The 20,038-nt window shown below is 51.7% G+C and overlaps 10 protein-coding genes across 10 annotated transcripts; 4 read left to right on the top strand and 6 right to left on the bottom strand.

Moving 5' to 3' along the window:
- Positions 1 to 186: 186 nt before the first annotated feature.
- On the bottom strand, positions 187 to 1,954 carry N7468_000010 (cytochrome P450; the record flags this gene model as incomplete). Its single annotated transcript, XM_058469307.1, has 5 exons — positions 187 to 669; positions 842 to 994; positions 1,172 to 1,522; positions 1,574 to 1,707; positions 1,777 to 1,954. 5 exons carry the CDS (start codon positions 1,952 to 1,954, stop codon positions 187 to 189), a joined length of 1,299 nt encoding a protein of 432 aa, XP_058335338.1.
- Positions 1,955 to 2,638: 684 nt separating this feature from the next.
- Positions 2,639 to 4,059, bottom strand: N7468_000009 (benzoate 4-monooxygenase cytochrome P450; the record flags this gene model as incomplete). The annotated part of the gene is made up of 2 exons (XM_058469306.1): positions 2,639 to 3,584; positions 3,656 to 4,059. 2 exons carry the CDS (start codon positions 4,057 to 4,059, stop codon positions 2,639 to 2,641), a joined length of 1,350 nt encoding a protein of 449 aa, XP_058335337.1.
- A 122-nt stretch (positions 4,060 to 4,181) lies between these two features.
- On the top strand, positions 4,182 to 4,430 carry N7468_000008 (uncharacterized protein; the record flags this gene model as incomplete). Its single annotated transcript, XM_058469305.1, has 1 exon — positions 4,182 to 4,430. One exon carries the CDS (start codon positions 4,182 to 4,184, stop codon positions 4,428 to 4,430), a length of 249 nt encoding a protein of 82 aa, XP_058335336.1.
- A 441-nt stretch (positions 4,431 to 4,871) lies between these two features.
- N7468_000007 (uncharacterized protein) lies at positions 4,872 to 6,055 on the top strand (the record flags this gene model as incomplete). Its single annotated transcript, XM_058469304.1, has 3 exons — positions 4,872 to 5,542; positions 5,598 to 5,656; positions 5,706 to 6,055. The coding sequence occupies 3 exons, from the start codon at positions 4,872 to 4,874 to the stop codon at positions 6,053 to 6,055; spliced, it is 1,080 nt and encodes a 359-aa protein (XP_058335335.1).
- Positions 6,056 to 6,485: 430 nt separating this feature from the next.
- Positions 6,486 to 6,731, bottom strand: N7468_000006 (uncharacterized protein; the record flags this gene model as incomplete). The annotated part of the gene is made up of 1 exon (XM_058469303.1): positions 6,486 to 6,731. One exon carries the CDS (start codon positions 6,729 to 6,731, stop codon positions 6,486 to 6,488), a length of 246 nt encoding a protein of 81 aa, XP_058335334.1.
- Positions 6,732 to 7,098: 367 nt separating this feature from the next.
- Positions 7,099 to 8,826, top strand: N7468_000005 (flavin-containing monooxygenase; the record flags this gene model as incomplete). Its single annotated transcript, XM_058469302.1, has 4 exons — positions 7,099 to 7,273; positions 7,332 to 7,363; positions 7,425 to 7,435; positions 7,485 to 8,826. The coding sequence occupies 4 exons, from the start codon at positions 7,099 to 7,101 to the stop codon at positions 8,824 to 8,826; spliced, it is 1,560 nt and encodes a 519-aa protein (XP_058335333.1).
- Positions 8,827 to 9,923: 1,097 nt separating this feature from the next.
- N7468_000004 (galactose oxidase precursor) lies at positions 9,924 to 12,254 on the bottom strand (the record flags this gene model as incomplete). Its single annotated transcript, XM_058469301.1, is given in 3 exon segments — positions 9,924 to 10,349; positions 10,397 to 11,635; positions 11,655 to 12,254. 3 exon segments carry the CDS (start codon positions 12,252 to 12,254, stop codon positions 9,924 to 9,926), a joined length of 2,265 nt encoding a protein of 754 aa, XP_058335332.1.
- A 264-nt stretch (positions 12,255 to 12,518) lies between these two features.
- On the bottom strand, positions 12,519 to 12,743 carry N7468_000003 (uncharacterized protein; the record flags this gene model as incomplete). The annotated part of the gene is made up of 1 exon (XM_058469300.1): positions 12,519 to 12,743. One exon carries the CDS (start codon positions 12,741 to 12,743, stop codon positions 12,519 to 12,521), a length of 225 nt encoding a protein of 74 aa, XP_058335331.1.
- Positions 12,744 to 13,559: 816 nt separating this feature from the next.
- Positions 13,560 to 15,495, top strand: N7468_000002 (Dyp-type peroxidase; the record flags this gene model as incomplete). Its single annotated transcript, XM_058469299.1, has 8 exons — positions 13,560 to 13,603; positions 13,671 to 13,981; positions 14,029 to 14,329; positions 14,397 to 14,489; positions 14,538 to 14,648; positions 14,702 to 14,793; positions 14,848 to 15,201; positions 15,251 to 15,495. 8 exons carry the CDS (start codon positions 13,560 to 13,562, stop codon positions 15,493 to 15,495), a joined length of 1,551 nt encoding a protein of 516 aa, XP_058335330.1.
- A 2,906-nt stretch (positions 15,496 to 18,401) lies between these two features.
- N7468_000001 (ankyrin repeat domain-containing protein) lies at positions 18,402 to 19,448 on the bottom strand (the record flags this gene model as incomplete). Its single annotated transcript, XM_058469298.1, has 1 exon — positions 18,402 to 19,448. The coding sequence occupies one exon, from the start codon at positions 19,446 to 19,448 to the stop codon at positions 18,402 to 18,404; it is 1,047 nt and encodes a 348-aa protein (XP_058335329.1).
- Between the last annotated feature and the right edge of the window lie 590 nt (positions 19,449 to 20,038).

The raw sequence follows: 20,038 nt of genomic DNA, 5'->3' as shown, positions 1-20,038 counted from the left end.
ACGACGGGTGAATCCTGTTTTTGCGAGGATAGTTCGTCATTCCTCAAAGGGTGAGCGGCATATTGCTGTTTTCTTCGAAGGTACTCTACAGACAGCCTATGGTCAGCACGAAGTTATTGCTTTAATGAGCCGTAGGTCCTATAGCAACACCAAATGGGATCTACATTGATGTACGCCAGCTTGGTATTAACACGCCTCCACTGTCACCAAAATACCCGGCGTATCGCGCGCTTGCGCTCCCAGGATATAGTCCCGACTCACGTCAATGTCACGATCGCGGCGCACAGCAGACACGTCAAAGTTAAACTGCCGGAAGACGGCCGCAAGGATCAGAACCAGCTCGGCACGGGCTAAATTCATACCCAGACAAGACCGTGTGCCGCGGTTGAAGGGGACAAGGTAACGTTCTAATCGCTTGCTTTCAGGTCCTAACCAACGCTCAGGTCGGAAGATGCGAGGCTCTGGAAAAATCTCTTCATTGAGATGGGTGAGCATGGCTGTCATGCTAACGCTCGTATTAGTGGGAATGAAGACGCCGCGACATTCGAACGACCGGTCGGGAAACTGGCGACCAATACGATGAGTGACGGGATCCGACAGGCGCAGACCTTCCTGGATCACGGCAGTTAAATATGGGAGTTGTTCGAGGACGGCCAGCGAAGGGAATTGCTGAGGATCAGGGATAGCGGCAACCAGCTCACTGTGCAGCCGTTCTCGCACAGTTGGATTGGAAGCAATGTGATAGGCGGTGCCACGTAGTACGTATGCCCTAGGACAAGTTAGTCGTTTGTCAGTGAAGGGTTAGGGTGTCGATTTACGTTGTCCCAGAACCCGCTGTTACCAAACTGAAGGCTTCATCGCGTAACCTGTTCTTTTGCAACTCTTCTGGGGGCAGCTTGCTGTCTAGTAATTCGTGAAAGACGGTCCGATGGCTAGCTTTCTCGTGGGCCGTATTTTCACCATTACGAATGGCCTCCACCTGCCGAGACAGATCCTATGGATAAACTATTAACCACTCCATTTCCGCGTTTCCGAGGCGTGTGATGGTCCTACCTGACGAAAATCCAAAATGTCTGCCATTGCTGGGGCGAGGAGCTTGTTGACGCGGTCCTAAACATCAATGCCGAATGAGTATGGGTCCGTCGTCGCCCCGGGAACAGGGAACGCTTACCGGAAGTGAATATGTAAAGCGCATCGCCCATGGGATATGGATGTTCAGTAAGCTAATCTCTAAGAAGCTATCCACGTCGTCAAACCCCTTCCGTCCAAAATCGGGCTGTCGTACATTATGGGGCTCATGCGCGAAGCAGTAGGCGTTGATGATATCCAAGGTTACGGCGGCGAAGAAATATTTCATATTTAGCGTCTCTCCTGTCTGAGCTGCGTGCTGAAGACGTTCTCTCAGAATCTCGATCGGACGCCACATAACTGGGACAAGGTCTGTGACGGACTTTTTAGAAAAGAAGGGGTTGAGAGCGCTCCGTCGGAGACGGTGCAAGTCGTGCGATTGAGTCCCGATAGTCTAGTTCTGTCAGCAATACTGTTCTTAGCCTCTAGAGAGGACGGAATTTACCGCGGGGTAGGGCCCGAAGGCCTCTGCAACGCGCGGAGGCTTTTCCGCGCGGCCATTCGTTTGATTAAAGACCTGGTCGAAGAAATCAGGGTCGTCGATATGCACTTCATCAGGGTTGATGCGGATGACAGGGCCTAGAAGACAAGCGGGAGATTAGATTCGCTCAAGAATGACCGCGGGGGTAGGATCGGTACCGTATCTACGATGCAGGGCCCGAAGCTGGAAAGTGAACTGGCCGCTTTGATACAGATCATAGTACCATTCGTAGAGATAGGTAACCTTGGCCAATGGCGGACCGGGAATATGAGCAAGAGGATGGAAGTAGAGTCGGTATGCTAGCAGGGCCACAAGGGCCAGTGATAGCAGCAGCAGGATATCCATTCCGGTATACGAAGGAAAGATGGATTTGCCGGCGCTGCAGATGACGCTTCAATCCCCGCTCTTTGAGAATAATTCCGACAGCTCGTCTATACAACAGCAGGAACCAAAACAGCATGTAAGTATGCAGCTAATCTGTGTGTTGGAGAAAGAAGAGACGATAGGGAGAGAGCGTACGAAGCTATTCTCCACTTTGTGCTAAATGGCTTGGATTTCGAGGCAAATGAGTCGAATAAGACATATCACGCGGCATTCGATCTCTTTGACTTGCCGTCATATATTCGGGGGTATTGCCGCCTGGAAGGTGATGCAACGCGGAGGCGGGGAACCTGGTTAGGTTTCGGTTTTTGGGGGACGTTGATAGGCTCTCCCGATTTCTTTGTTTGGGTGACCGGTTTACTAGGGGCCGTGAGTGGGGCCGAAAGCATGTCACACCTTACCTTACCTTACCTTACCTTACCTGCGACACCTCCTACAGGAAACCCCCACCTTTAGGCACTTAAGTCCCTGCATAGGGAGCTAAAAAGGTCAAAGGAATCCCCCAATAGTCATTCGGTCCCAGGACCTCATTCCAAGGGCCGAGACCTATCAATTACTTCATCGACTACTTACTACGCAGGAGGCATGATCTCATAGATCCAACTGGAACTCGTACTCTCAAATACGTGGGAAGAATATGTTTTCTCACTACAAACTGGATCGACCAGGCTCCTGATGAAAGGCCGGTACCTTGTAGCCTTGTGTTTTCTTCCACATCATCTCCTGCGCCTGTTGTACCGTGAACGACACGAGGTCCTCCATCTGCAGCGGTTCCGCCCTTAGGCCCCGTGCCCTGATGAACTGCGCACTCGACGGCGGTCGCTCTCCCCGCGCAAACCTTACAATCGCCTGGGCCCACTCCGCTAGGATTTCTTTGGTCTGTGGGGCGCCCCGGAACACCCAGAAGAAGGTATGGGGCATACTCTCATATTCGCGCAGGGTGACCGACCCGCCAGCCCGATGAATCTCCCGCGCCACTAGTCGCGATGCATCCACGATCTGCTCCTGCCCTGAACCCATCCAGATCGGACACGTGCCCGTCCAGTCGTCCGCCGCGGCAGGGCTCGCCAGTGGATGGGCAAGCATGCCCGCCTCGCAGTAGAGATTAGCGCGAGGGGGTCGTGTTGGCCAGGCTGCGCAGATAGGAAAACTTTTCTCTAGATAAGGTAGCTTCTCTATGGGGACGGGGAAGATATCGCAGTAGGCATTGCGGTCAAACGACGGGAAGGCGTTGGTGAGGTCAGCCACAGGACTAAGCAGGGCCATTCCTGCTGGAACGACGGGTGGCGCTGTGGCACCGTGGAAGGTGATGGTCGCTCCCCGGCGCTGCAACCGGAGCAGGACCTGGAGGAGACCCAGGGCCAGACAGGCTCCCGAGCTATCCCCAGCTACAACGATCGAGGAGGCAGGAATGGGTTCGTGGGGGCTTCCTGCCGGGGGATTCAGCAAAGTCAGATACGCTTGGAAAGCGTCCAGTAGAGCCGCCGGGAAGGGATTCTGAGGAGCTAGTCGCTGTCGCACGAGCAAGACCTTCCCTCCCGTGGCCTGGGATAAGGAAGCTGCCGTTTTGCGATAGCTGGAAGGGCTGTTTAACCTGATAGGGTTCATCGATCATTATCAGCGCCCCGGTCTAGATATCAGAGATGAGAAAATGTCATAGCTTACACGAAAGTACCCCCGTAGAGGTAGAGGATAGTCAGTGGGGACTTAGTCTCTGCCGTCAATTTGGCGAACTTTTCCTTCTCCCCGACCTCGGGCTGTGGGGTATGCTTCTGGACATTGCTTCGGTAGCCCACCCATTCAAAGTCGAGCGGAACTGAGATCGGGTGGTCGTAGCGCACGTGGTGCTCGTTGGCCTCGTCGACCAGCTTTAAAAGGAGGTCAAGAGAGGTATCGTCGGTCGGCCTGGGAAGCGAAAACTTGCTAATCCACAAAGGACCCTTGACGGGGTCGTTGCGGCAGGTGGCTGCTTGCTGGACGGAGATAGCGGTGGTGTGGGCACCCTTAAGGTATTCGGCCCGCATCTTCTGGGCGGCGGATACTAGGTGCTTGGTGTTCTGGAAGTCCATGATGAGTAGGGTAAAAGAGTCTATGATGAAAAGAAAAGAAAATCTAAACTCTTAAGATGTGAGGGTGAAGGAGCCAAAACGGGCTATCCTTGGATCGACCCACTGGTCGATAAATAGACACAATGAAAGATGAGGGCTGGGTGGTTCTCCCCGCAGCATTTTCGGCCCACGCTCCCATCTATGCCTCCGGGTCGGGCCAAGGGGTGGGGAAAGATCACTACCACCAGTTGAAATTTACCCATCAGTACTGGTATCTTTATGGCCAATGTCGTCGTTCAAAGAGCAGAGCCAGGAATATGATCCCTGTTCGGTGGCTGCATGAAATCTCCGCGGAAATGGTGTCAGCTGGCCTTATGGTAGCACCGCTTTGAGTGCTCCACGGGGACTTACCCGAGCTGAATGGGTGTTTATTTTTTTTTTCTGTATTTTCATTTTGAAAAAGCGATGGGGCCCTCCCATGGCAGACCATTATTCTGAATTCGAGTATAGTCAGTCCAAGGTACAAGCTTCCTATTACGGCCACATCCGTATTTGGGTCATGCAGAAAGCTGCAATACTGTCTCATCGGCACGATTATTACCCAAACTTGACATGTATTTGAATCTCCTCTCCATCTCCTCCCCATATCAGGTTGGGGCCAAGGTTCCCGCGCCTGCATTGATGTACTATTTGCCCCCCGGGCTGCTAGTCTGGCACTAACCTGAAGATGTCTTTGATATATTAAAGGCATATGCGGGGAAGAAGAACCCGACAATGCTCACCAAGACACAACGCAAACAAAAAGGAGATTCAGCATAAGTGAGATCATCCTAATGGCTGAGCCAGCAACATCACATTCCTACAAGCTTGGGCTCAACCAGGTCGGTTATGCGACATTGGTGGTCAGTATCTTCTTTATCATCCTGTCCATTGTCGCGGTCGGGCTGCGCATCGGCACCCGGCGCATGCTGGGGAACCGCTTGGGACTGGACGACTGGCTGGCCATGATCAGTGTCATCGTCTTCATCTGTTTTTGCAGCGACGTCCTAGTGGGAGTCTACACCTACGGGGGCGGGCAGATCTACGCGGACCGATTCGAGGCCCAAAAAAAGCTGGTCCAGTACATGAAGTCAGAATACGCCATTCCACCACTTTATGGAATAAACGTAACCTTAGTGAAGATGTCTATCTTGTGTTTCTACCATCGCCTCTTCTCGGTCATCGCCTTCCGTCGCATCAACTACGGTGTCGGTATATTCTGTCTGGTTTGGTTTGCGGCCGCCTTCATCGGAGACCTACTGTACTGTATTCCCATCCGCCAGTTCTGGGATCCCACTGCGGGTGGCCACTGCTTCAACTTCGCCAATTACTTCCTGGTTATGGAGCTTATCGACATATCCCTGGACGTGGTCATCATCGCCCTTCCCCTAAAGACCATTTCAGGCCTGCAGCTCTCCTTGCGGAAAAAGCTGGCGTTACTAGGCGTCTTCTTGCTTGGTGCCTTGTAAGCCATCCAAATAGCGTGATCCTTGACCAAATCCCAGTGCTGACACACACAGCGTCATTGTGACTGGTGCCGTCCGCATCGCCTATGTCTACCGACCAGGTGACCAACTTTGTAAGTTCCTCGTCATATAATTTTGCGGCAAATGGCTAATCTAATCCAGTGTCACTCGCCCAGGCATCTCTCTGGTCCGTCATTAACTTGGGAGTTGCCATTCTGTGTTCCTGTCTGCCAATATATCGCCCTTGGCTTCCAAAATTCGGCAACCTCCCCAGTATTCTCCGCAGTCGCTACGGCAAGTCCTCACAGCGCGACAGTAGTCACCTTCCTTCCTCCAACCCAGGTACCTCGACCACAACGAAGAGCTACTTGTCACGATCCATGTACTACCATCAGATGAATGATAGTCATGGTGATGTGCTGCCCCTAACCCAGATTGCTGTGGACGATCGACAGGTTCCCGGAGAGCCTTTTCAAGGGATTAGAGTGCAGCGGGATGTAGAGGTGGCTTAGACAACGTCATGTGCGATAATAGCTGTAGATGGTAGAACAGATCGGGGCCTGCACAGGGTGATAGCGCTATCTATTTTTCACGGCATTAAATTACACTCAACGGCAGAGTGACTATAATCACCATGCCTGGATAAAATATATATATTAAGATTGCAATTGAACTCAGATAATTCCAGACAACTTTTAGCCCAGGAGATGTGAAGTGTGGAGACACAGAGATAAGACCTTAATCCAGGAGTTGGTTAGCACTTCCATGTCCTAGTAATAAGTTTCTCTAAGATCTGGAGTAGCCTATGTAGACAGTATGTAAATACCGCCTTGTTGCGCCACATGTAATGTATACATACGGTATCGTAAGTCCGAGACGTGTAAATTTCAGGTTTGCGTCTCTGGCAGACCGCACTGTTTCGGCCCCCAGTCCACTGCTGTGTTATTTATATTCTGCATTGTCAATAATGGTGGTAAGTATCAATTCATCACGGTGGGCGCTAACGCTGTCAACCACTACCCTATGGTCATTGTGGTAGTGATATACTATGCAGTGGCCTCGCAATGCAACCTGCCCCAGAGTGCTTCCGCGGCCGGTTGGATCCAATGCTGCACCGTCAGCATCTAAGCGATCCTGCCGTCCGGGCCATACCCGCAGATCTGCAGGCTGGTGCGGGGCCCTTGGCATCCAATAAGGGTTCAAGAAATATAGTTATGACATTCTCGGCTAATAATATTGCGGGTTGCCCCATTTTGCCCTGCAGGTGGGGGCTATTTCGATAATCGTTGCCAACGCATTCCCCTCGGCGGTAACTAGACGGCCCCGGTAGCACAGGAGAAGGAAGATGTAGGAGCTAAGCGATTCCGGAGTTGGTTCATATGGGTGGCGGCGCAGTTAAATACCTAATCTGCAGTTGCGAAAATTCCTCCGCATTGTATTTGAGGTCAACGGGGGATTGAACTTGGACTTCATTTTGTTCAATTCTTACCAAGAGCTCCCCACCATCTTTATCCTGAACTTCCCTGAACTTCATGTAAAACTGTGCTTCGCTGCGATGGCTCATTTCCTACAAAGCCAGATTCGGAACCCCTATGATGGCGTACCTATCATGTTCTACCCGGTTGTCGTTATCGGGGCCGGCGCATCGGGAATCGCAGCAGGCTGCCGACTGAAGCAGAAATGTGGCTGCGATCAATTCCGAATTTTCGACCGTCAGTCCGGTATTGGAGGTATGTGTCCACGGAATACGACTTTATGCAGGAGCTGGGCTCATTCGCAAACAAACAGGCACATGGTGGAGCAACCGGTATCCCGGGGTGGTGAGGCCTCCTCTCGTGCTGTATTACTATGCTTGGTATTGACAATATTCTGTCTTCTTAGGCCTGTGATGTGTAAGTGGTTGATAATCCTTCGATGAGACTCAACTTGACTGTTTCTTAGACCGGCCTTCTTTTACTCGTTCTCCTTTGCACCAAACTATATGTCGAAGACTATCTTTCCGTCTGGCCGTGACTACGTCGACTACCTCTACAATGTGGTAGAAGAAGCTGGAATTGCGGATAAAATCCAGCTGAACACAGAAGTCAAGTCTGTGGAGTGGATCGAGGAGGACGCTGAGTGGGAGATACAAGCCTGCACGACCTATAGACAAGAGTCATGTGGTGCAGACCCCTCAGTTGCGAGATTCACAGAGATCGTGCGTGCTAAGGTGGTCATCAGCGCTGTGGGCATTCTGGTTGAGCCAAATGGATGGCCTCCCGGCGTTTCTGGACGTGACACCTATCGCGGTGAGCTGATACACTCAGCACGGTGGCCAGCAAAGACAAACTTAGATGGTAAAGATATTGTGCTCATCGGATCTGGGTGCAGTGCGGCACAGATTGCACCTGCCCTTCTCCAAACCAATGTTAAATCATTGACTCAGATCGTGCGGACGCCGCCATGGCTGGTCCCACGTATTGAGGAGCCCGGTGGACGGAAGACTTATGCAAAGTGGGCACCATGGGTATATGGCACAATACCAGGACTAGGGTACACCGTTCGTATGCTCCTCTGCGGCATATCAGAAGTCCTGTGGTATGCAGTCTTCCAGCGGCCGGATACATCCTTCAGACAACGCGAGGAGGCATCCTCCCTCGCTCATATGCGTGCCCTGGCTCCCGTCGCATATCACGAGCAATTGACTCCTAAATATCCTTTGGGATGTAAGCGCCGCATATACGACAATGACTGGCTCCGAGGGATGCATGACCCTCGCTTCTTGCTCGAATCTCGGCCCTGGCGTAGCGCAGCTGACAGGTCCATCACCGTGGGCAATAAGGACGATGTGAAAACTTACCCTGCAGACGCGCTGATCCTCGCTACTGGGTTCGAGAGCAGCCAGTTTCTCCACCCGATATCCGTTTTAGGACGACACGGTCTCTCCCTGCATGGCCTCTGGGCAACTCGTGGTGGTCCCCATGCTTATCTCGGGACCGCAGTGGACGGATTTCCCAATTTCTTCATGATATTAGGCCCCAACACATTTGCTGGTCACACCTCAGTCATTATGGCAATTGAAAACAGCGTTGGTCATGCGATACGGCTGATCAAGCCCATTTTAAATGGCGAAGTCGAGAGTGTTGAACCCAAGGCCGCTGCAGTCCAGACATGGTTGGCAGGCATCAGGCGTGATATGGCCAAGACCGTATTCTCAGGGTGTCAAAGTTGGTATAACGGTGGAGGTGGAAACAACCCGGTGATGTATCCGTATGTGCCTCTTCATTTATACAAGCACGAATAAAAGTGAGTCAATGCTAACTATGTGTAGTCGCTCCCAGTTGGATTTCTATCTTCGATGTCGATTTCCCAAGCTGTCTGACTGGGACCGGGTTCTAACCAGTCGCGGCCACCAAAAATTGCTCTGGCGTAGGGTAAAAAACACGATAATCTTAGGGACACTGGCTTGTGGTTTGGCCTTCTACTGGAAACTGTGGGAGCATGGTGTCGACGGCGGAATTGCTGACGGAGCGACTACACTAGCAATTTCTGTCTTTAATTCCGTCACTCAAAAAGGGCAGGAGCGCCTGGGATGGGTTCTCCAGCAAACTACCAGACCTTGGTAGGCTAATCAACGGAATATGAGGCTTTGGCTGGGTATATTGATGTAGGGTGTATATACAAGGCTAGAATATTGGAATTGGTGATATCCTGCTTGTCCGTATAATTTGGCCTGTGACTATTTATACAGAAGCAAGCCTTTCTTCGTCAGATGTCAACAAAGAGAAGTTAAACAGTATATGCCGACAGCTAGGTCATAATATATATTTGCCTTCCGCCAAGTAAAGTCCGACACTTATCGTATGAGCTTCTGAATGTTACAAAGTAGGACATCAGTGATACAAGGCTTCTCTTCATAGTTGATAATTATCTCACAGGGAGTTAAAGGACATAGAATTCAATGTTGGATCGGGCCCCTCCCGTTTCGTTCCATCATGCCGTTCCGCACATATTGGAGCACATCGGTGTAGAATAGATTCGCTACTCCGCGCTCGACACCCCTTCGCAAGATAGCCAACTCACCTAAAGAGACAAGCGGCAGTCTTAAGCCTCTACTGAATACTTTTTTTTTGCCTGGTCAACAGGTACCACCCCCAGCATGCAGTCCCCGTACATCTGAGCGCGGCGGCTTCTAGGGTAAAGGGCTCCTTGTTATATTCAACAGTGGACTGAAAGTAGCCATAGCATGTTCAAATGCCTACCAAAGGCTAGGTAGGCTTACATTCAGGAACAAACTACGTACACGAAAACTCAGGTCGCTACTACGGAGAATTCAGTCAACTGGAATAGCCTGTTTTGCTCTTCTACTATATTTACAGAACTCGAACCTTAGAAATTTATCTAAGCCTGCTGCACTAGCCCCAACTTGCGCGAGCCCCAAAGCTTGCGAGTAGCTGCAAACAGCGCATTCATGATGCCTTGGGCCTCCTCGTCCATATCCATGTTGCAGTCAGCTTCTTGCTCTTCGACATCCGCTACATCGTCCTCCCACTCGAAAGTGGCAAGGTCTTCCATCTCCGTGGAAGTGTGCGAGGCCTTTGGTAGCTCTACCTTCACCTTAGCCGCCTCGCTTGGGACGCCCTTGTCGTTCAACACGAAGAGCATGTAGAACCCAGGGAGCGCAATGCCAGAGTCGTCCGGGATAGTCACATTGAAGGTAGCACGGCCACCGTCGGCGTCATCCAATCGGGTCAACGATAACGGAATGCGGCGCTGGTCGGTGTTGACCGTGTGCGAGACTGTTCCTGACGGATCAACGAGGCGTTTCTGATATCTGCATCCGCTTTGAAGGACAGAGTAGCCCCGACTTGCACCTGGTACTTTTCGCCGACGATTTCCGGCGTTTTAGGGCGCTCGGCGGGGGTACCATCTTCGCGATACAGGTATGGAGGCTTGAAGATCTGCGCATCGTAGTGGTTGGCCGTGCAGTTGCCACAAAGCCCGCTGCCACCGTTGAGCACAGTCGCATCCGGCAACAGAATGGACAGACTGTGGTAGACACGGACGATGTTGTTCTCCTTCAGGGGCAGGAAGACGTCCCACTCGGGGTGATAGATCTCGGGCGTCAACTGGACGTCGCGCTCGGCCTCGTTGAAAGGCACGCCGTAGATCTGGCCACCGGTAATGAACACTGTGCCATCTGGGAGCACGACCGACGTATGGTAGACACGCTGGTTGTACATACCGCCGGCACCCTTGATGCCGGAGGTGCCATTTAAGCCGGCTACTTCCACTATTGGCCGCCTGAACGGCTCCTTGATGGTGATGAGATGGGCGTTGCGGCTGCCGAACGAGCCGTCATAGTACTCCTGGCCACCGAAGGTGAGGATCTTGCCTCGCACGGCGTCGAACATGACGGCGTTGCCCGACATCGAGTCCTGGTCGTTGAGACGTCGCGTCGCGTTCTTTACTGTCCCCTCACCATGGGTGTCAAACCAGAACATTCTCTTACTCGGGCCGGCATGGAAGACGGTACCCTTCTTCCAGCCAAATAGCCAAGCGTGGTTGTCGTTGCGCAGCGGGATATCAACCGTGTGAATGATTTCAGATTTGATGTTGGGCAGGATGCGCCAGCGCCTGGTCGCCGGGTCATAGACCTCGCCATCCTTGGGCATGTTGGAGCCACCGCTCCATGAGCCGCCGATGGCAAAGATCCTGCCATCAGACAGCGTGGTCGAAGAGTGGTACCCGCGGTGCAGGTTCATGTCACCGCCAGCGACCCACTCCGAACCGTCGTAGACACTGGTCCTCTGGGAATCGGCACCCCCAGATACGACGATATTGCCGTCAACGTCCATCGAGATGCCCGGGCAGAACATGTCGTGGTGGGTGTTTGTGACATTAGTCTGTAAGATTTGGCCTCGTGACGGGTCCCAGGTGGCTGTGAAGGTCTTGCCCCCGGGAGAAGCAAAGAAGCGGTCATCAGACCAGGCCGACCAGAGAATGATATTATGTTCACCTTTTGAATTGAAACTGTGGGCACCGGCTGCGGGCGTGATGGGCAAGTCCAGAGTCGGGCCCCAAGCGCCCTTGGAGGGCTCGTGGGGGGAGCACTGCGTTGGTGGTGTAGACGTTGATGTCGACGATCTTAGTGACAGCATCGGGATACTGATCGTTAGGACGCCTGGCTGGAGGCGCCTCACTCTTGGCCACGAGCCTAACGTATCGTGCTCGGACAGGTTCGAAGGCGGACATCTTAGGGCTCTTGTTCCAGCCCCAGGTGCCGTACGCAACCAACTTCCAGGCGTCGAAATCTTCGCTGACGTATATCTTGTGCTTGGCGATTTGGCCGCGATCCTCCTCCCCCAGGAGAGGGCGCATAGAGATACCGTTCACGTTGTGCAGTATGTGCAGGTCCAGGGTGAGTACGTCTTCCTCTTGGGGAAGACGGGGCTTGCTGGCCCAGTAGGTTTCCGCGAGACCGTCGGTGGCATTCTCGCACCTGCTGCCAGCGGCTACGCTGGAACAATGCACCGTGAACTGATCACGAGGAAGGAGGCTGCCGCCATGAGGCCGGGCCTGCCAAAGGTAGCGCTCAGGGTCGATAGGCCCTTCGGTCTCGGGCTCGATGTGACTCGAATCAGTGGCATAGGGGATGTGAGACTCCACGTTGGCGTCCACAGAGGGAGCAATAAGCCCCAAGAGGAGGCCTGCGACCCAATGGAGCTTCATTCTCAAAGTATGAAAGAAAGATGGCTGGTTGGACAAAGACAGCGTAGATGGCTGGGCTGTCGAGGGTAGAAATAACAGTCAGGCGTCTCAGCGTGGCCACCCTCAGCACCACACACACGACGCTCGCACAGGCCAGGGCATGATACAGAAGATTCCGATCCCTTTCGACAGAGATCGTGACGTAGCGGTATACCTGAAGTGGTCCCCGGCCCCATTTCGGGCCTGTGTGATGCTATCCGCCAGCCGTCCAAGATTGCGATCTGCTCAGTGTCTCCACGACGCGACTCCACTCAGGGCCCACTGGGCCCACTGTGCCTCCCGAGCACCGGCAAGCACGAACCCATCATTCCTTAGCCGATCGCGGTTCACGCCACCGCACGGCGGTTCCAGCGGGAGATCTGACGCGGCCCCGAGCGGGCCATTCCATGACGTTGCCGTGTCCGGAGAGTTATATGCAGACGATCCATGCAGATGAGGATGCATGCACATTGCCAGACTGACACACTCCAACCGCTATACAGGGCGGGCATACTCGCCAATCGGACGTTGATGGTCGTAATGCAAGGTCTGCCCCCATATCTGGTGGCCGTGCACTTCTCTCCACTCTAGTCCCAGAGCTCAAAATTGTTGCAGGACTCTGTACGGAGTATCCCACTCGGTTCTGGGTCTTATCTGCGGGCGTGTGGCTCTTCAGTGGGCCCTTTCGTCCATCCCTACCCCGAACAGGAGTTCAAATGCTCGATCGAGATTTCTGCATGGGAACCACTCCACCGTGCTGGAACTAGCGCGTCGCAGCCAGCTAGCCTTCCTGTGGACCCGCGCTCGATCAAGATTTCCGCTTAGCACCATCTCCACCATGCTGGGACTAGCAGGAGACTGGCTTCGCGGAAGGAGCCTCGCTTTCTCGGCTGACCTTTTGCAAAGCCAATAGTGTGTGGATCGGGGACCTTCGCCCCGCGATCTGCGACACACCGCTGTGAAATCGATATCGCCTCCCATGGCAAATCCACTCGGGAATGCATCTCCTATGCGGGTTTCAGCTATTATCAATGCACGTCGCTGATTGGCCTCGGGCTGAGATGGCCCATCACGGACGGGCCGTCGATGATGTTATGTCTTCCTCCAGCTGAATCCGCACGGATGGCAGAGATTAGAAAGATATCTGTCTCATTGGCCATGTCACTGGTCAGTCAACACGTCAGCGAGAGGAGTCCAACATAAGAAGCCGTTTGTCCGGCCGAGCCATGACCATGACCGGACAGATTCCACGATCTGAATCAATTCTGAACGAAATTCACCTCTAGTATGGCATCCGAAGTCGACCCCGCAAATATCCAGGGCAGTATCTGGTTAGTATATCACATGCTCTCGAGCTACCTCATACAACTGCATCCCATGCTCACTGGTTATCGATAGGCCCCGTCTTCCCCGGTATTACGAAAGCTTCCTATTTTTCAAGATCAAAGATCTCGAAGAGGACCGCTCCTATACCAGATTCAAAGAAGACCTGAGGAAGCTGGTGGAATCCGGTAAAATTACTACGGGAAGCCAGTGCAAGGATTATCTCGAGCAACATGGGGGCGTGAATGAGGCCCGGGAAAGAGTGGACACTCAACCTGAAGAGCGCGTCACGTTCAATGCGATCAACATTACCTTCTCTGGCAAGGGCACGACCAAGCTGGTTGGGCCGTATGACGAGCTAAAGCTCCGGGACCTCCTGCATGAGCGTGGCATGTACCAGGACATGGTCTTCGAAGGGCCTGACGAGACCGAGTCACTGGCTCCCGAGTACCGGCCACCCCCGGCTGGCACAACAATGACAACTGGCGATGCGACGGGATGTTCATTGTCGCCGCTCAGCGTGAGGACGAACTGGAGGCCACGATCAAGGACCTCAAGAGCTATTTCCGCATTGCAGACGATCATACCGTTGACTCCCCTGAGGCCAGCGCGAAGATCACGCTGACCAAGCATGGAAACGTTCGCAATGCGGATGGAAAAGCGCAGCGGAGGGAAATTCCTGACGAGAAGAACCCCTCAAAGAAGCGTCTGGAAAACCTCAGGGGCAAGGAACAGTGAGTGCTTTCCTGCAGACTCTCGCAGGCCATCTTGTCTCTAACCTATTGTCCTGCTTCTATCCAGTCTCGGATATGAGGACCACATTTCGCAGCCTGCCATTGAAGGCCTGGATCCGCAACCAAAGGAGGGCGAACCTGCGGCCATTGCCCCGGGTAAGTTGGAGCTTACCAAGCTATCAAGAACGGGATTCTGACGCGTTGCCAGTGTGATCTTCCTCAACCGCCGGGGAGATAACACCAAGTCGCCGGCGTGGGCCACAGATGGCAGTTATTTAGCCTTCCGTGAGATCGAGGAGAGAGTGCCCGAATTCAACAAGTAAGTTCTGTTCTGGTTCGCTGCATGTGGCTCCGGCTGACACCAACGTACAGATTCGTGAAGACTCAGTCCGAGAAGATGCAGAATTTCAATGACGGCACCGGCGAGAAGCTGGCCGCCTATATGATCGGACGATGGAAGAACGGTAAGCATGGTCATGTTCCCTTTGTCTAGAACGAGTCTAACGGTATCTCTTCAGGCTCCCCCGTGGCGCTGGACACCGAAGACTCTGTGGCCCAACATCCCTTTGCCAACAACTTCGAGTTCAAGCAGAACTATTCCAGCTCGAAGGAAATCAGGTGTCCGATTGCCGCGCACATTCGCAAGATGCGCCCTCGTGCCGATCTCTATATTTCAAAAGATGGCGGGGAGGTCTCTGCGCAGACAAACTACTGGAATAACACGAACGTGATTCTGCGTCGCAGCGTCACCTTTGGTCCAGAGCTCCAGCCGGGCGAAGAGGAGATGGACCCCGCAGAGCGCCCCAAGCGAGGCATTTACTTCATGTGCTACCAGGGTGACCTTCGGAATGGCTTAAACTTCTTAACGAGTCGTAAGTACCCATAAATTCCCGGGCATACTCGCCCGACTAACAAAACTAGGCTGGGCCAGCAACGAAGTCTTTGCGGGCAAGGGCAAGCTGCAGGAACGCCCTGGCCAGGACCCCATCGTCAGCCAGCGCAACCGTCCAGACCACCCGGAGCCCGTCTTCGGTATATTTGACGGCGAGCAGCCGAAGGAGCTGCAGCTGGGATATCTGCCATGGATTGACCAGCGTGGCGGGGAGTATTTCTTCACGCCGTCGATGGAGGCCCTGAGGGGGGTGTTTGTGGATGAGGTGGAGTAAGCTTTTATATTCCAGTAGCCTTGGCACTCAAGGCCTCAAGACCTATTGCCATTCTTTGGGGCCTCATTAATTGTCGATGCGTGTACCGGGCCGCAGAACATGTGGCAATTAGAGAAGTATCTAACTACGGGCTAGCAATCTGACATATGTCGCCCTCCCTGATTCGCACCCACTATATTTAGACTCTATGTAGATTAAAGTTCCACAGCTGGCAGCTTACGCTCTTTTCTACTCTTAAATACAACTTGTTAAATGCCCAATAATCCCACGACAATCAATACAGGAACTTAGTAATCATCAGCATATATCGAGATATAGAACGATGATACGACTGATGGAGGCTAATAATATTACGAGACCGTTGTATGATAGCTCAATAGTAGCCGTGCAGCCAATTTAGATAGCTGTGAAGCCCTCTCCAGTTGCAACTAGCTATCTACTGTGTGAAATGTTTAGCAGACTATCGTGTCATTTGATATCTATACAGTGGACGGTGTGAAGATCGTACTATCTAGCCTTCGAGCGCTCTCCAACGGCCCTTGGACTCGTGAGGCACCCGGGTAACTGTAACAAAGCGTCTCGTGACATTAGCATGACCGAGTAAGTTATAGAGCTTCAAAATGTACGGGGAACAAAATGAAGCCTAAATAAAGGCTCAGGACAAATTCCTATGGGCTACTGCTAGGCATCCCGGCACCTATGTGCAGGATAGAACCAAACTAAAATTCGAAGCCATTTCAGTGTCGACTGAGCGTCAGTCACTCAACTCTGCCGCCTGTCACCGCCTTGGCTTCAGAAGGCTTCATCTGAACTATAGAGGATATGACGGAGGGCTAGCTTAGGGCATTGGGTGCTTGTTGTTGTAGATTTTGTTCTTCTTCTCTCCCTAATCTTTACCTGTAGTATCTCAAAATTCGGCTCAACTATCTTTCCACTCTGGTGGTGATTGGCTTCCAGCGAGACACTGCAGAAATATATATATATGACGCTGGACATGGATCGAAAATCCTATCCTTCTTTCCTTGACGATAAATCTCTATCCTAATATGAGTTGACAGAACTAAGGCATTCCGAGCTATCGCTGGGCCCATTAGGCACTCATGCATGAAAGAAGTCGGCTCAGAGTTCCTTCGAACCATCTCCATCTGGACCAGCTATCGACCCAACCGATATACCATGGCAAAATCGACCAATATGTGGCGCAACATGAGACGCAGGTTCTCAAGCAAAGGCTTAACATCCTTTGAAGATGATTGGCTATCCGTGTTATATAATATGCATCCTACATACTCTAGATAAGTCGCGAACAGCTCATTCAATCAACTGCCTTCCCTCTTTGTTCTATTGCTTCAGTCATGTAAGCCGCACCCTACAATCTCACAACTCTATAACGAGTGTACGCATACTATGTTTGAAATAATTCGCAGCTAGGTTGAAGAAATATATACAAAGTGTATGATCAGCCAGAACTTCAAGTATCTAGACTGTACAGCTACTACTATCGGTGAAACCATACTATCATTGATTGGTGTTTATTCCATGTCGCCAACTCCCTTTTATTTCAATATCTTTCCATCCAAAACGATTGTTATTGTCAAGGGGAAGCCTAATCGGAGTTGGGACACAGCAACAACGGCGTTTCAATTTGGAATACTAAAGTTAAGGAGGGAAGAGGGGAAGGAGGAGCTGCCACGACCGATCTAATACCCAACTCCCACCATCCTCCTGTCCACTTTCGTATGTGTTCGGACGACATTAGTCCAGACGGTGCTGCTATTAAGGGCGGAGAGGAGCGGCAGAATCGGCCAACGGCTGACAGTTATAAATTTTGATTTTTCTTACGCCAAAAAAAGCGGTGCAGGAGTGGGATGACGTCAAATTGCTTTTCTTCCTTTGCTTCATGCTCGGCGTCCGCTAAAATCTGCTTGAGAAAATCGAGTGGTATCTTCCGGTGTTCAAGACTTTGGAAAACAATTTTTAGTAGATCTTTGCGACCTCTGGACGCTAAGGACACCAATGGCCTTGATCTTCCACGGCCGACGAGAGGGTCGGCACCCCGTTCGAGCAATAATCGAAAATGAACGATTAGCTGAAGTGATTTAGGGCTTGGATGGCGTTTTTTTTCAACGATAGTGGTAAGTGGTGACTTTGACATCCCATTAATCTCAAATCCATGTGCCAAGAGCATGTCCAAGGTTGCAGCCACAGCAAACGAATCTTGGTCAGGAGAATCAACAGCAATGATCAAGTTATCCTCAGAAAATGCGGATATAGGGCTAACGAGCCCTTTATCTAGCAAAATCTTCAATGAACTCGTATCGGAGGCGGATAATATGGTTTTTAGAGCACGTTTCACCACTGGACCCCCAGGAAGAACGTGGTAACCTCCATTAAGAAGATACTTCGTCACCACTGCTCCACCAACAGCAGCTGCCTCCAAAAGGGACACAGGAGAGCGAGGGGAAGGATCTGAGGGTTCAACAATAGGCATCCAAGTTTCTAAGACATGAAGCGTTCCCAAGCTGCCAGTTTTGAGGACTCTAATAAGGATGGTCTCGGAGGAATCCGGTGATCGTAAAGTGACATCTGCGCCGTTTTCAAGCAACGTTCTTAGAATTTCTGGAGTTTCTGCAGCCTGGAAGAAGATTGGTTCTCGAAAGCTGTGTGCTTTCATTTGATGATTCGGGTCTGCTCCATTGGCCAAAAGTATTCGGACAATGTCGTGATGAGCGCCATCGATCGCCAGGAAGAGTGGGTTTGCTTCCCGCATTCTGTTCGAGACCATGTAGTCCCTCGTGTCGGCGATATGACTTAGCAGTAGTTTAACAACAGATTTGTGACCTTCATGAGATGCAATGTCCAAAGGCCACGGATTGGCGAGAGTCCTACCCAAGCCTATCCCGAATTTATTTCTTTTGATGCGAACGGAACTGGCATATTGATTGGGGGGGTTCGAATCTTATCGGACAACCTCGATCAAGTAGCTTTTGTATCAGATGCTCCCAACCCCAACTAGCACTCAAGAGGAATAGATGCTTATGGATATTGTCATCGATATCCCCGCTTGAAACTAAACCCTCGAGGTTCATAGATCGTTGGAGTCGCATAACTACAGCTTTATGCCGAGACCTTGTAGCTGCGATGATTGGATAGATTGGTATATCTATTAGAGGTGTATGTATCGCCCAATGGTTCAGGATAATGTCGACGATTTCCAAATGCCCTTCTGCAGCGGCGCAGGATAGTGCAGTGGAAGGCGGAGATTCGATATCAGGTTTGACCTGAAGCAGGAATTGCACCAGTGCCACATACCCCCCCTTGGCCGCATCAGAGAGAATGGAATCGCCAGCCCAACCAGGGATATTTATGTCACATCCAACTTGGAGAAGATACTTGACAATTGATAAATGGCCTCTCTCTGCCGCTACATTCAAAGCGCGAAACTCTTCCCGGCTGCCGTTGGCGCGGACGAACCGAATGTCTGGAGAAGCCCCATGCGATACCAATAATTTGACGATACTTTCATGACCATTTCCAGCCGCGAGTATCATTGGGCAGCCATCATCATCGCCTTCTGGTTCGTAAGCTAGTTCGTCGAGATGACACCACCCTTCTGATGTATCTGGATCGACACCATTTGCTAGCAATAGCTTCACAACATCAGCATGGCCATGAATGCAGGCTAGAGCCATGGGGAGCCAATTTTCATAGAAACGCGCATTCGGAGACGCTCCAGCTTGGAGCGCGAACCTTGCTGTTGCCTCATAGCCATTTTTGGCGGCCCATTCGAGAGCGCACGCATGCGAGAATCGGACATTGTGCTCATAGAGGGAGTGGTTCAGTAACAGAAAAAGCCTTTTACATGTTTGGAGAAAGGAGTTGATGCAGTACTCGTCATCTAGTAGGTGAGATATGGCCACGATGAGTTCACTCGGCAAATCTAGAAGACTCATTTTGCTTCAAGTGAAGAGATCCAAGCCTATCAGCTGTGCACACGAATGATGGAATTGCTGGGCAGGGGATATGTCAAACGTGATTGGGAAGACTCGTTGGGACCTCCGTATTGTCGGTGTATTCTAACCATCATAATACGACCCTGTATTTCTCGCCTAGACCCTAGGCATGTGACGCACCCACAGTGGCCCACCAAGTCCTGGGTCACGAGCGGGACTACGGGAAAACCCCGAAGGACTCCGACGAATATTGATGAACCAAATCCACTCCACGGAGCACAGCCAGACGGGCCGAGGCTGAAAGCGAGAATTATCAAACGCCAAGGCGTTACAAACCCAATTTCAAGGAGAAAATTGGACGAGTGGGTCAACTAGACATCGTGATGAATTTCTCTTAGGTCTGAAGTGGGGAGATATAAACTCCCCAACAGAAACTAGCCAAAGCGGCCTGAGCTGGCAGAATTTATTACCCTGTAATGTGGCCAGTAGTAATACTGTAGCAGCGCTAAATCCCCTTTTTGGAGTCCATTTTTTGAGCCCGCGTTCTCATCCACTATAGTAACCTCCTAATCCCACACGAATATACATCT

The sequence above is a fragment of the Penicillium chermesinum genome (assembly GCF_028974085.1).
Source record: "Penicillium chermesinum strain IBT 19713 chromosome Unknown utg000001l:1.0-1975020.0:1.0-1976611.0, whole genome shotgun sequence".
NCBI lineage: Eukaryota > Fungi > Ascomycota > Eurotiomycetes > Eurotiales > Aspergillaceae > Penicillium > Penicillium chermesinum.
This window is presented reverse-complemented; position numbering and strand designations above follow the sequence as displayed.